The sequence below is a fragment of the Crocodylus porosus genome, unplaced genomic scaffold, assembly GCF_001723895.1.
Source record: "Crocodylus porosus isolate Cpor-Errol unplaced genomic scaffold, CroPor_comp1, whole genome shotgun sequence".
Lineage (NCBI taxonomy): Eukaryota > Metazoa > Chordata > Crocodylia > Crocodylidae > Crocodylus > Crocodylus porosus.
Genome location: NW_017728915.1, coordinates 26,078,705 through 26,093,789, shown reverse-complemented (window position 1 = coordinate 26,093,789; position 15,085 = coordinate 26,078,705). Strand labels below are relative to the sequence as shown.

The 15,085-nt window shown below is 42.6% G+C and overlaps 1 protein-coding gene across 2 annotated transcripts in view; it reads left to right on the top strand.

Moving 5' to 3' along the window:
- The window catches only part of PDP2 (pyruvate dehyrogenase phosphatase catalytic subunit 2), an 11,748-nt gene extending 6,259 nt beyond the window's left edge, over positions 1 to 5,489 (top strand). For both annotated transcript variants that reach the window (XM_019535885.1, XM_019535884.1), the window contains exon 2: positions 2,269 to 5,489. In XM_019535885.1, the coding sequence (XP_019391430.1) occupies positions 2,322 to 3,920 (1,599 nt within the window). In that variant the 5' untranslated portion in view covers positions 2,269 to 2,321 and the 3' untranslated portion in view covers positions 3,921 to 5,489. The remainder of the gene's footprint in view (positions 1 to 2,268) is intronic.
- Positions 5,490 to 15,085: the final 9,596 nt, after the last annotated feature.

Genomic DNA, 15,085 nt, shown 5'->3' with positions numbered 1-15,085 from the left:
GGCTAGAGCTGGGGCAGGGGCTGGGGCAAGTGCTGCCCAGTTAGGGTGGGCACGGGATGGAGCCACAGCTTGTCCAGAAAGCACCGGGAACGGGGGCACCTCCCACTGCCGTGCACTGCTCATCTGGGATCCACTTGCCTGCTCATCCTGTGGCTCCTGTTGCTGCTCCTGCCGCTCTTTGGGAGGGCACAGGGGGGGCTTGTACCCCTGGATCTGCATGGGGTGGGCTGAGGCTGCACCAAGCTCTTCCTGCCAGGGTGGGGCTGCGCTGGGACAGACAGCTGCGGTGTGGGAAGAGCAGCTATGGCAAATTTGTGGTTGCAGCCCCGCCCCACCTGGAAGAGCTTGGCGCAGCCAGCCCTGGCCCCAGCCCACCCCGCGCAGATCTGGGGGCACATACTCCCCCACCCCGTGCCCTCCCAGACCAGTGCTAAGAGTGGCGGGATGAGCAGGCGAGTGCCGGACAAGCCACCAGACCAGCGGCTCCTGATCAAGTGACGTGCAGTGGAGGGAGCTACTCTCCCCGTGCTCCCTGGATGAACCGCAGCTCTGTCCAGTTTCTTGCCCCCGCCCCAACTCTAGCCCCCCTCCTCCCTCCCTGTGGGGGCCTTGATCTGCCCCCCGCCCCCAGCCCTTTTCTTCCCCTCTCCCCCCACACCAGACTTACCAGCTGGAGGCAGCTCTCCATGCTGCAAGGCTGATATCGGAAATCAGATTGGTATTGACTACAAAAATCTCTGTCAGTGCAACCCTAATTTTAAACTTCTGGGGTGAGAATTGGCCCTGGATTAGGAGTGCAGCCATTTTTGCAAAGGCAGATGACAAAATTCAGCTCTGGAGTAGATGGGGAGATTTAGATGCTTAACTACTTGTTCTGGGGTCAAATTTAGTCCTTGACTAGTGGAAAGCTGTTAAATAGCCTTTTACCACTCTTAATACCTGCCTGCTTTGGCATAGGGAACAGTGTGTGTGGAGGCTTAATACACATGACAGCAAGCTGTTTTAATTAGAGTAGCTATCCAGGAACCACTCTAATTATAAAAGACCCCCCCCCTCAGCACCATGCCTGATGTCTCTTGTGCGTGTTAGCATGCACTGAACAGGAGGAGGACAAAGTACTGCATGGAACAAGGGCAACTCTCTGATTGTGAGCTGTATCAATTTTGGCAGTGTAGGGGTACCTTTGCAAATTTGTATATGGAGTCTGTACTAATTGACTTTCTTAGGTTCTGTCAGAGGCCTTACATTAATGCCTTGTGCATGGTTTCCTTTTTGCCTTTGCCTGTAATCTCAGGAAACCACTCAAAACAGATTTCCAAGTATGGCCTATGCTCTTCAGTTATACAGTCCTAGCTATGAATTTTCTGGGAGTGGTGAACAGGTATAACAGCCGCCCTAAGTCCCTACTAGCTAAAACAGTCAGTCAGTATCCAGATCAGTGCAGTCAGTTTAAAATTACTTCAAACTAAGAACTTCTCTTGCTCGTATGATAATAGTAGTCAGTGCAGCTGCGTTCACTTCAGGCCTTCACTGTCATGAATGCTTAAGTGGGTTACAGGTAAAACTTGATTTGACCAAACTTCAGTTTAACTGGGAGTCCAGAATTCCTAAAGGTTAGTTATGACTTCCAGTGCTGTAGACCCAGACCAGCCTTGTAATACTCACAGGTTTCTCTTCCTCTCTTGCCAAGCTTAGTTTATCCTCCAGAAGAGAAGATTTAAGCTCCTTGTCATATAAACCTTAATTATTTGGTGATTTCAGATGACAACCATGAATTTTTCAGTTTATCCTGGTATTTCCTATATTGACATCATGTAGTCTCCAGTATTTGTGTCTATTATCTCAACATGGTTGTACCCTCTTTTTAAAGGTGTCTCTTGAAGGTGGCCATTACTCAGGTTCTGCTCTTTGGAGCTCTTGGACCCATTGGTTCTGCTTATTCTAATGGGTAGGCTTCTGTTTTCTTATTGCTGAAGTTGCTTTTAGCCTTGCTGTAATGAAAAAAAGGACTTGACTGCTTTGATATACTTGGCAAGCTTAGTTTAGCTGTTCTGAGGAGCTAATTAGAACGAGCACTCACAATACAGGCTCCTAAATTCACTTAACTTACAACTGAATGATGGAAAATTCAGCTCTTACATAACAAAGTTACCTCACAATAGCCTGCCAGGAAATTATTTACAATTCAACATTTTAAGAATAATTTATTTGTTGTCATGTAAAGTATTTGTGTGGTATCTAACTTCTACCTTATTTTTTAACTTCCAGACTCCTAAAACTTTGTTTTGCTGAAAGAATCACTTCCAAGGGTCCATCTTATTATGTCAAATACTGTATCCTCTTGGATTTTAAGCTCTGCAAGAAATAGCTTTGTTTTTTTTCACGGAAAAGGACGTTTGTATTCAAAATGGATCCCGCATCAAAGCAAGATGAAATGCAAATGCATGTTTGCCAAAGCACCATTCTCTCCTGTTGTGATGAGCTGCAGTATAGACAGCGTCTTCACTTTAAAGGCTTTCAGACATACTTCAACAGAGGAGCAGCACTTCACTTTTCAGCTAACACCATCACAAATAAATGATGTATTGAAAGCAGGTGAATTATCCCATAAAATATCTGAATTTGATGGCAGAAATTCAAACTCTGTACTGAGATTTGAAAGTAACCAGTTAGCATCCAACGCACCCAGTGAAGATCGTAGGAGTGCAGCCACTTGCTTGCAGACAAAAGGAATGATGTTTGGCATCTTTGATGGCCATGGTGGTTATGCATGTGCTCAAGCAGTTAGTGAGAGGTTGTTTTATTATATTGCTGTCTCTCTTATGTCTCAGCAAGTGCTGGAAGAGATGGAGCTCGCCACAGAATGCATGAAACCAGTCCTGCCAATTCTGCAGTGGTACAAACATCCAAATGACCTTATGTTCCGAGAAGTGGCTTCGTTATACTTTGATCACCTCAGGGTTTATTGGCAAGATCTCTTAAACCTTGACCTAGAGACAGGTTTCAGTGTAGAAGAAGCCTTGATAAATGCGTTCAAAAGGTTAGATTCAGACGTAACACTGGAAGTCCAGGCCTCGCTAGAAAATGAAGTGATGAGAAACATTGCCCTGCAAGTGGCTTTCTCTGGTGCAACGGCCTGTGTGTCTCATATTGATGGTGTCCACTTACATGTTGCAAATGCTGGGGACTGCAGAGCAATCTTAGGGGTTCAAGAAGAAGATGGAACTTGGTCAGCACTCTCTCTTACTCGAGATCACAATGTCTTCAATGAAGCAGAAATCAGAAGGCTAAAGGAAGAACATCCTAAACTGGAGGAGAAAACAATAATTGTGAATGACCGGCTGCTGGGGATCCTCATTCCTTCAAGGGCTTTTGGAGATGTTCAACTGAAGTGGAGCAAGGAACTGCAACAGAGTGTTCTGGAGAATGGCTCTAATGTTGAAGCTTTAAATATTTATCAGTATGTCCCTCCAAACTATTATACACCACCTTATTTAACAGCAGAGCCGGAAGTCACCTACCATAAACTAAGACCTAAAGATCGATTTCTAGTTATGGCATCAGATGGATTGTGGGACATGCTGAATAATGAGGATGTGGTAAAACTTGTTGCAGAACACCTTGCAGAGTCTACCGTCCGGAAACCAGAACTCAAAAAACCAGTTAACTTGGGCTATATGCAAAGTCTGCTGCTTCAGAGGAAATCCAGAAGCATGGGCTCACTTGACCAGAATATTGCCACTCACCTGATAAGGCATGCAGTTGGAAGTAATGAATATGGAGAGGTAGATCAAGAGAAACTGGCTGCAATGTTGACTTTACCTGAAGACCTAGCAAGAATGTATAGAGATGACATCACAGTTACTGTGGTGTATTTTAATTCTGATGCAATTGAAAATTGCTACCAAGGCAAGAAATAAGGACTTGAGTTAATGCTATACCATGGTATGGCAAGGTCTGATATGGGACCATTAATGTTTACTTGCACTAATAGTCAAGCTGTTAGAAGTACTGTTGACTAGAAGTCCTCTTGCTGTGAATTCCTTTTGAAAATTTTGGGCTGTGAGTTTTGTAAAACCTTCTCTGGGCTCCCAGTTGTTTTGCTGGTGATACAGAATCGTACTGCTAACAGCTGTGCAGAATCTGATTGAAGGCAGTGGTCTAATTAATGATCACTGGCCAACTTCTCCCCATGGAAACCACTGACCAAACTCCTGAAGTGTCCTAGTGTGGTATCATCTGTTGAAGCTATAGTTATCTTCTCAAACCGAATGAAAGTGCAAGAAGGACCCTCTTGTTCAGAGGTCTTATGCAAAATAAGCAGCCTTCTTTCCAAGCTTATTTTTCAAATAGATGCTGTTTGAGCATGAGGGTTGTATCTGATACTTCAAACTGCTCACCCTCCAAACTTAAGAGTGACCTTGTGAGCTTGCTCTTTCATTTAAAACTTAAAGCAAGACTGTTTCAGTTTTGGAAACTGTTAGATTACTTTTTACTAATACCCTTTTACAGGAGGCATAAAGAAACAAAGCATAATTTCTTCCAGAATGATTGACTTCAAATTGTGACATGGGGTGTAAAGACAGTTGTGTGGACACACGCTTGTGACAATCTAGTGCACTTTAAACTAGAATTTACAACTCAGTCTTTAGAAATATTATATATTTCTAACTTAATGAGTACTTAATGCCACCAGTGGTACTTGACTGGAATATTTTTATGCTTATTATTTGATTTACTAAAACCTTTTATATTGTAAACTGATCCATGAAACATTGTGTTCTAAAACTGCAGTCTGTAAAACTAACTTAAATACTATTCTGTAGGTGCCTCTGGAATTGTATAAGTACATGTGGAATCTAAATGCTTCAATTTGAAGAGATGGGTACTCTACAAATTGCTGCCTTTACATTCTCATTTACAAGGTAGAAATGGCAATGCTGGTATTCCACCAAAGAATACTTCATGCTAGTCTCTCTCCCTTCATTCTCCTTTTCAGACAGGTACTTACTGTCCTGCACAGAAGACCGTTCAAATTGTCTGGGTGATTATTGAAATGCTTATTTGTCACTGGATATTACTTTTTATATTTAAAAGTACACTTTTTGGCATTGTGCTAAAATATAACCTACTTTGTCTTTTGCACTCCATAACTATTTGTATTGCTCTCTTTTGTACTTTGTCCCCTATACAAAGCTTAAATTAGCTTTCATTTTCAAAGCTGGCACACTGCTTTTCTAATGACTGTTTCCTTGTTTGTGCTCCAGAATAACTGGAGCCTGCAAGAATGTGCATTCTGGGACTAGAGGTCTCTGTTTGTTGCTGTTGCTACCAAGGAAGAGTACCTGTCTGGGTGGTACTGAACTAGCATAAATGTGATCACATTTTTTTTTCCTCTGCCCCATTTCAAATACAGCAGCTTTTCTCTTAATTATTCTGCAGTTCAGCATATTTGAAGTCATTAACAATTGCCCTCATAGAATCTTTGGCCTAAACTGTGTGGATTTTTTTCTATAGTGGTTTTTTGTTTTCACCAACATGAGTCATTTATTAATGCAATTGGAAATAATGCGTATGAATGAATATGGTATGTAGAGAACTATGTATATGATTCTGCTTGAAATTTACCTTGGAAATTTATTTTTAAAAAGTGTTTAAAGAAAATTAAAGATATGGATGTTTAATTGTGGGTAGACTTGAGACAATCAAGTCTGTGCTTTTTGATGTTACCTTACCAATTAATATATCTTGTTGCAAGCATTAGGCTCAGGCTGCAGTATTTCCTATATTGATTGCCTACGTGCTTTTCCTTTCGGTCTAATATCACTGTTTGATTTTTGGCCCTTGATTCATGAACACATTGAAGCCTGCATGAACATAAGTTAGACATAATAAGGATTCTTTGCTGAAAAGCAGAATACCCTAAGGCACTTGACTTGTACATATCAGAACAAAACAGGCAGCCCAGCTAGGTAGCTGTCACTTTACATGCTCGGTCAGATACATTTTGTAGGTTTGTGCTCACTGTTCTAAGCAAACGTACTGGGCTTGAAGAGTTTTGGGTTGGTACTGGAGTCTGCAGGAAGGGTTTGCATGTGTATGGAGGGCTGTTACAGGGGTTGCTGGGTTTTATGACAGATAATAGTAATATTTAGCCTTAATCTAGCTATAGGTAGCTTTGGGCTGAGGAGAGATGTCTCCCATGGGAATGAGGGAGCCAGATTTGGAAGAAGATCTAGAGGCGGGTTAGTCTATGAGCAAACATACAGAGGGAGTTGCTCTAGAAGCAGGTGTGTGGGAAAGGCTCTTTAGTGAATCCTGATCACACAGCCTTAATGTTTTCCAATGAATGATTTGAGCAGGGCACTCCCCTTTGCCAGTGTGTGAGCAGCTGCATATATGCAGGTTGGTTAGTTATTCTGACTGTAACCATAAAGTAGTGCCATTGATGGATGCATATCTAGGCTACTGCTTACTAGATAAGGGCACTCTTCCATTAGTGGTGAGGCTAAAAACAAAGGTGCTAGATCACAGTAGAGTAGACAAAAATCTGATTACATTAAATAAACATATTTAGCAAAATATTTGAGAAGTAATTCAAGTCTGTGTCTGTTAAGGACAGCTTTGGAAATCCAAGTACTGAACATCTATCTAAAATAACTTGCTCTTAATTTTTGGATGTTTTCTAGTTCAGGTACAGTCAAGCGGCAAACTTAGTTTTCATGTTTTTTTGCAAAAATGGAACAGTCGGTGTACTGTGGATACTCTTATTACTGCGTATGTAAATAGAACTGTTTTTGCAAACTGGTAATTTTTGTTTTGGAGATTGTTTGGCTATCTCTAATTACATGCCAGTATGTGCCCAGTTTAACTTGCAATATTGTAATTATTGTTCCTTGGAATATGGCAACAGGAAAGCAAGTAGGTGCATAAATAATAGTGTGCACACTCCTGCATTTTGTTGTAGACCAACAGAAATAGCCTAGGTCTGCTTGTGTGTAAGCATCAACTTCAGTCGGAGAACAGTCATACCTTTTCTGCAGCTGTGAAGGCATGGCTGGTCAGCATTAATGTACAGGGTATACATTGCTCTGGAGTCCTTGAGATGCATGTTTCGGTGGTAAACTTAGTTGATGGTGACCATATGACTGTCACAGGTTGGTATGATACAAGTCTTCCTCTATCCTGAACAAGTAAGCTTTCAGCATGTTCATTGGTATAATTTGAGTCAACTCAGAAAATGTAACTTCCCCAATGTCCTTATGGTGGGAAGCAGGAGGTTGTTCCAGGTACAGGAATCAAGCTACCCGTAGCCTGTAGGATGTTCACCACGTGCCACTCTACTGTGCCTCTTCAATCTAAATAACATGGACTCCTCATGTACGTACTGGTATAGATAACGTATTTAAGCATATTTTGTGAATCATGACTGTGTCCTTGATTTGAACTATAGCCTTCTGACATTTGTGTTTTTAAAATGGTTAACATTTAAAAATAAAAATGTTTTTTGTTTGGAGAAGAGAAATCTTCAACTATTGTACTTCAAGTGACTTGTATGTATTTAAAGTTTCAAACCCTTGTTGTATGTTTGGTGGATTTTATTTTTTTTCTCCCTAACTTAATTGCAAATATTGAAATGAAATAACATTTTGTAAATAAAAACCTGTACTCCTGTACTTGTGATTCTTCTTACATTTGGTTTCAAGCTTCATGAACTTCACTAGCTGTGGGGGTGGAGAGCTGGGTGATTATCCTTGAATCTAGGATGAGACCAAAAAGAACACCATCTCTGGAAACTTTAATCAGCAGGTGTTTGGGTCTGAACAAGCAGTCGGTATCAAATACCATATTTACTTCATTCCAAGGCGAGATTTTTGTGTGTGGCCATTTAACATATGGGGGCGGGGGGGAAGCCCCCTGTCTTGGAATCAAGTAGGAGGCAATGGGGGGAGGTGGGAGCAGCTCCCCTCCTTCCCTCCCAAACCCTGATTTATAGTTGCTCGGGTGCCAGCAGGTTCCTTCTCCACTGCACCTTGGGGCATGGAGCGTGGCCCCAGCTCAGCCTTGTGGCATGGCACCTTCCACATAAGGCAGGTAGCAGGGAGCAAGCTGCCTACCCTCCCTACTGCCTCCTCTACCACCTGCTCCCCCAGTGCCTGACCCCTACTGCCTGCCACTGCTTTTCCTACTGCAGTAGTGGTAGGGATGAATTTAAGATGATTCTCTGATAATTTGTTGCTATCCATGGCAAAATTATAATGTATACATTTGTGATGTATATAATAATTGTTAGCAGATGGTGGGGATTGTCTTACTCAGGGTCATCTGGGATTGGGCTAAATACAGCATATTTTTGTGCTTGCTTGGAAATCTTGAAATTCTACTTCTGTTGATCTCCTTTGGGTGAGGTGGGGGAATACATATATAATCATTGACTTTTTACTTCTTGTAAACAGTGCTAGTGTCTCCAGCTGGTGAACAGTCTTCCCCAAGCATTGCTTACAATAAGTGGTCTTGGACTGTTAAGTCAAAACCTGTAGCAAAATCCCAGGTGTGGATTCAGCTCAGCCAGCAGAGCCTCAGCTGTTTGGGGGAGCTGGTATAGGTCTGACAAACTCCTTTGTCAACAACAGTAGCTCTCACCAAAGTACTACTTTAGCTAAAGCAGAGGTGTAGCCCAAGTCAGAACATGAAATATGCGTACTTGAATGGGCAGTGTGCGTTTCCATTATTATTTATACTACCATGCTCTTGCCAATGTCTATTTAAAAAGAGCTCAGTGGTGTTGAGATATAAATGGGGCAGCCAGCCAGCCAAGGAAGCAGAGACTTGCCAATCAGCAACTGCAGCGCAGTCTTGCAGTAACGTGACACCGGGGTAAAGTAGGATATGGACAAACAAGTCGACTGTAGTAGTCAGTAGAGCCTGACCTGTCCATAAGCGAGTGAAATTGGGCTAAGCTGTCGCAGTTTAGTTTTCAGGTACTGTGGTGTTCAGAGCCAGTTTTCAGCTGCTCCCCAGTATTCCCTGTAATTGGACTGCTATCCATTTCCTAGGGGCCGTGAGGCAACTTGGTCCAGGGAAAAGAGCAAGAGCACTCATATCTCAACCAGCAATGGGTGGATGAGGGAGAGGCATGCCCCCCTTAGCTCTAAGAGAAAGCATCTTCTCTGAATCCCTGGCAACAGTAGTAGGTATTGCAATTCACTATGTGACTTCTCACTGCATTGTACCTGGGATTTAACAGCTATTGTAATTTCCTATCTTCTCCCCCAAGCGTTTTTGATATACAAGATAGTGTGGGGAGGATGACACTGAATGTGCTTCCATTGGTCAAGAGACATCATTAATTAGTCTCAGCATGCAGCTCTCTCCTGTTGTCTGTGTCAGTGGAGGTTTCTGTCGTGTTCATAGTAAACTTGAAATGCCTTCACACTAATGCCACCAAGTGAGAAGTCCTTGCCTCTAAAAACAGAGTCGGACTGTCCTGGAAGACGGTTAATAATGCAGAAAAGCCCGAAGAGAAGCTGCTGCTGCTTTGTTCTCAAAAGTAGGAGACAGTTCAGCAACTGCAATTAAATAAATTATTCCCCTCTTTGGATTCAGCTGAGGTTTCCAGCGGTTTGCTGTTTTTTCCTGGTAAACATCTGACTTTCTCACAAAGTTTTTACATTTTTGGCTTTTAAAAGCAAACAGCAATCAAAATACAAATGTCCAGAAATTTTCCACAGCCTCAGAATCATGGACCGTAACTTGGAATGGGAAAAATTCAATGACGTGATTTGAGCAAGGGTATGCAGTCGCATGGTGAGGGGAGGATAGACCCCTGTGCATCCCGGTGCTACGTGGGAGTGGAGGTTCATGGCACTCTGCAGGTATGGGCCTTAGCTGTTATCTGTGTCAACCCTTCTTTTATCTTTAAGTGCTTAAAAGCAGACCCACAGAAGGAAAAAAACAAACTTTTGTCAGTTGGTCAGTGGGTATTTCCAGCAATTATGGGAATGAGATGCATACTTTAGAAAAAATGACCGCAAGATTGCTGTGTGGAATGACTTCTCCGCAGTATATACAAAATACCTGTTTGGACAAGGATTTTATATTAGTGAGCGTACAAATGTTTCAAAATGCTCAGTTGCAACATTTGCTTCAGTTTAAATGCTCCAGTAAGTGTGCAAAATAAGCCTCCCTTGTATAAGCTTATCTGTGACACTGTAAAATATCCGAATTCACCAGGCTGCCACCAGATGAAAGACTTCATTTACTACCCAGGCAAATGCTGAGCCATACATTTCAGAACTATGCTACATTTTTGCACAGGAGGAAGCATAGGTGCCAACTTTTATTTTTGCTGGGGGGTGAGGGGGGAGAACTAAAGTGATAGACACCTGGAAAGTTATGTATTTCAGGTGATGGCCCTCTTCCCAAGGGGAGGCAGAGGCCGGGGTGGGGGAGGAGGGGGGTCATGTGGTCATCATCTCTGAGAGGAAGGACAGCAATGAGAGACATTCCTCATCCCTGATACTTATTTGACTGTGTTGGAATAAATCTCTTGACTCCCTGATCACCAAAAGAAGTATTTGTACGCAAGTTTTAGGGAATCTGCTTTAATTTCTTTTTAGGAAAGTCATATTTGCACTTCAGAATCTGTCCTGGAGCTGATTGACCCCCGAGCTAGTAATAAGGAATTACTAAAAGCAGAACTATGCATGTAACAGTCCAGTTGGGGCAATAGAAGGGGATATAAAGCAGAGGGGGGCAAACATTTCACCAGAACATCTTGTGGGTGGGAGAGAGGATGGAGCTGAAAAAACAATGTATTTTTTATGGGACAATTTGCACCTTGCTAAAAGGGAGAGGAACTTAGTTCTGGTTTTCACTGGGCAGCATGCACCAAAGAGAAATGTGGTCAGTGATAGTGTATGAACATGATTCAATGGAAAAAGCAGAACCAAAAAAATGAGATCATAGAGCACATTCTGAAAATGCTGCTCCGCCCAACTTCCTGAAGCTTTTATTACTTGCTAGAAAGTTTTAGATCAGTAAAGTGCCCTTGATACTGTTAGATAAGTGGAGGCTGTGAAGTCCTCTAAGCCAAGGTCCAGTAAAGCGCAGGCAATGACAGTGCAGGCTTTATCCTTTCATCCTGCCAACAAATCTCAGATGGAGCCTGCAGGACATTAGCTGTAGAGTGACCAGGCTGGCTTGGTCTCTGAGCATATAGCCAGAACAGAAGAACAACGTCCGGGGGCAGGCAAATTAGAGTGTCTTAATGAACAGGTGTCCTCCACATTCACTGCATCCAGGGCACCAAAGACAGACTAGAAATCAGCAATTGTTGTCATCTGTCAGCTGAGTTACATTTGTGCATGTGAAAGAGGTGGAAGGATTTATATTCTGCTCCCAAGTTCTTCATTCATTCTTTGCCTTTTTATTATAACCAATATATTTTAATCCTTTCTGAAGCAACTTCTACAGTGGCTCCCTTCTTGCACTTGTTTCTGCCCCCAAGCTTTTCTGCACTGACTATGCTCCATCACTCAGACCCTGTTAGCAGGTTGCGGTATTGCCCTGTGCAAATCCTCAGAGGTAGGATTTAAACCTGGAGCCAGAGCTGACCACACGATGTCAGTGTTTGATCTTGCATAGGGAAAACTGGTTGCTGCAACTGTTTCTTCCCCGCTCTCTGAAAGTCTGCCTCCATGCTTGCTGGGTGTGGAATGCACATGCTTGTTGGTTGGGATATTTTTCTGGAACAGCAGACGTGGTTGTAAAAAATAAGCGATATTTGAAACATGAACTGTTGTTTGAAGGCCAAAAGACCTTGCTCTTCAGTTTTAAAGAAATCTTGCATAGACTGTTGATCCTGGCATGTGGGCTGTATGGGCTCAGTCCCGGTTTTCTCAAGCTCAGTCTTAGCCCAGCTCCCCCATATTGCCTGGAGGATATGGTTCCCTTTCCTTGACCTTCCTAAGTCCCTGGTCACAGCACTGAAGCCAGGCAGCACTCAGCTGAATTTCCTGAGAACATTCTTCAGTCATGCTAGTGGGAAAAGGACAAAGGTCCCTACCTGGGGGAAAGCTTTGCTGCAGCAGCTGCTCTTGCACAATCCAGAAGCTGCAGGTGGATGTTCTTCAACCCCGCATGCTGTTTAACCCATCTGGTTCTGGGACAAGCCATTGCCTAGATCCGAATTCGGAGCTCCCTCCTGCCCTTCTCACCCTTCACTTCCAGGCCCTGGTGGGTCTTGTGGATTTTGCACTGGCCCAGCCTGCCACTGCTCAATGGTCCCCCTGCTCAATGGCCCACGAAGAGCCCAGTGGGCCGGACACAACGGTTCCACGAGCTGGATCCAAGTAGTGGGCCATGTTTGACACCTCTGCTCTGGTTCCTGCGTGTACAGGTAGAGCCTTTCCTCCTTGAACACAGAATTGAGTTGGGTTTGCAAATCTTCTTTTGTGCTCCTTCATAAAAATCTACCGACAAACGTGTTTATGAAATGCATACTTCCAGCCCTGGACCACCACAAACTGCACCCTCCCTTTCCCCAGCTACCTCCTACCAAACACAGAAAGAGGTGGTCTCATTTTGACTTTGTTACTGCTGTGTCAAGTTTCAGGTCTCTGGCTGGAAGGACAGTGACCTAGGTTTCCTTTGTTTCCTTTTTTGGACTGGTAGTTAATATAATCAATTTTTCAGTGGTTTCTTCACTCAGGCTTTTAAGGACATTCTAATGCCATTTTTGTTGCCTCCTAGTAATAAATACTTCTACCTTCTCCACCTGCCAGCTCATCTTTTATTCATCCCGCTGATGAAAACAGAAGCCAAATTGCACATGGAGCTTGGTCTTGCTGAAAGAGGATTCAAAATAGTTTTCCACTGCAAAAGGCACAGGTTCATTTTCTAGTTAGCTTCACAATTTTCTGTTTCTCTGATGCAAGTTTCCTAAGGAGTTAAGAACCATTTTTAGTTGCTGTAATTTTTAGTTCCTAATATTGCTGTATGATCCAACAAAGCAGGAACAGGTCAGAAAATACAACCGGACATATTTTAGCAAGATAAAATAAAAATAACCACTGTCTAGTATGTCACATTCCTACTGCAGAGGGCAAATGTAGCACCAAAAACCAAACGGCTTCAAAACCAGTGGTAGGGAGTTGAACAACTATGCCTAATGCCCTACTTCTGTGCTTCATTTTACTTGCATGGGTTCTCTGACTCGCAGAGCTACTTACGCTGCTCTGGCTTTGTAAGACTGGGGGTCATGCATACTTCTCAGCTGGGGAGGCACCCATCATTTCAAATCTGACTGCCACTTTCATTCTCTGGCATGTCCACGCTGATTAGAAGAGACTTGGGCAGAGAGAGGAATTCTGGGGGAAAAAAAGACTGGTTGAAATCCATTCTCATTACTTTTTCATTTATACAACTTCACTTCTTGTTTCGGTCAAGAGGCTCGCTCATACAAATGCCAAGCACAAATGCAGGATGCTAGTAATATATTCTGCATATGTCAGCCTGATTACTAGTGTCCTTTTTGCTACAGACCACCAAAAGGACAACAGCTCTGCATACTGGTAATCTAATGCCTGTGCTCCAGCTTCTTTTTTCAAATAAGTTTATTAACGCTCACATCTTTGAATCAATGCAAAACTTTTCTGTAATCATGAAATCATCATGTAATTGTTTGATTTATATATATTTTTCCTGGGCTGTGATGTGTAAATATTGCATTGGGTGTTCCATGCAGCAAAAGATGAAGGTGAGGATATATGGGTATTAAATTTAAAACATTTATTGATCCCATCCTTGGAAATGGGTTTTTTGCAGTTCAGCTGAAAACCATTACAGCCTCCTGCTCCTCAGTGGGTGAAATCCTGGTCCTGCTGAAGCTAAGGAGAGTTTGGATGCTGATTTCAATGGAGAGAGGATTTCACTCTTGTCTTTGCTGGGTGGTTCAGGTACCTGTCTAGGCCCAACTTTATTTTTTAAAGTGGTGATAAGTCTAAATACAAAAGGAATTGAGAAGTTTCTTAAAGGAGGCAGAAAAGCTCCAACTGTCAGCAGAATCTATTATTATCTGTGAAGTGCTGTGAACGCTTCACCAAGATTGACCCAAATGCCCTGAGGCAGGTCTCAGAGGATTTGAGTTCCATGTTGGGGAGAAACAGATTGTTTTGTTCTTTCTGAGGTTTCACTTGAATATGGGAAGTTTAATTATACAAGTTTGCAAATATATATTTTGGGATCAATCCAAAACTCCTCCCTAACTTCTAATAGAAAGGCTTCCTGTGGCTTTGGTGGGCTTTGATTAAGCTCTTTGAGCTTATTTCTTGCAGGAATAAGAGAAGAAAAATTTTGGAGATGTCTGTTGTATGTGTGAAAGTGAATATGCCAATAACCTTAGACGTTTAGATGTTCTGTGCTGCTGGACTTCCGTAATGCTATTTCTACGTCCTTCTCTGTGGCCACAAAAACCTCTGTTGGAATGTGCCCTTCCTTGAGGACTCCCACTTTTTTTGCAGCAGCAGCTGGAGGTGTTACTCATGGACTATTGACGGAAGCAAACCTAAACATTTTGTGCATCTGCAGACTCCAAGGAGCAGACATTTCCATGGTTCCTTGTTACAGGCCATTTCCTTTTTAACTCTCAACTCATAAATCATAAATGAGTCTGAAGTATTCATTTCCCTCTTTCAGCACTACCTTCATCTAGTATTTGCTGACATGGCTTGTTATAATTTATTTTTGAGCACAGTCAGACCTTGTTTCCTGAACAGATGAATTCGTTGTTGGAAAGGATGCTATAAATAGAACCTGGGAGCCTCCTAAATGAAACATTCTAGCTCATTAGGGACAGTCAGAACAACGTGATTTGATCATCAGAAGTTTTGCACTGATAAAGGCAAAGACTTAGCAAATTGGTTCTAAACCAAATGAACATTAAATTACAGCTGGGCTATATTTGTATCAGCAGTCAAAGGGGAAAGGAACCATCTGGAATAGAGAGAATTGAGAATGTATACTGGGAGTGCAGGAGAGGATAAAGGAAACGAGTTAGTTGGAGAACGTTAAGGAAAGGAGGTGA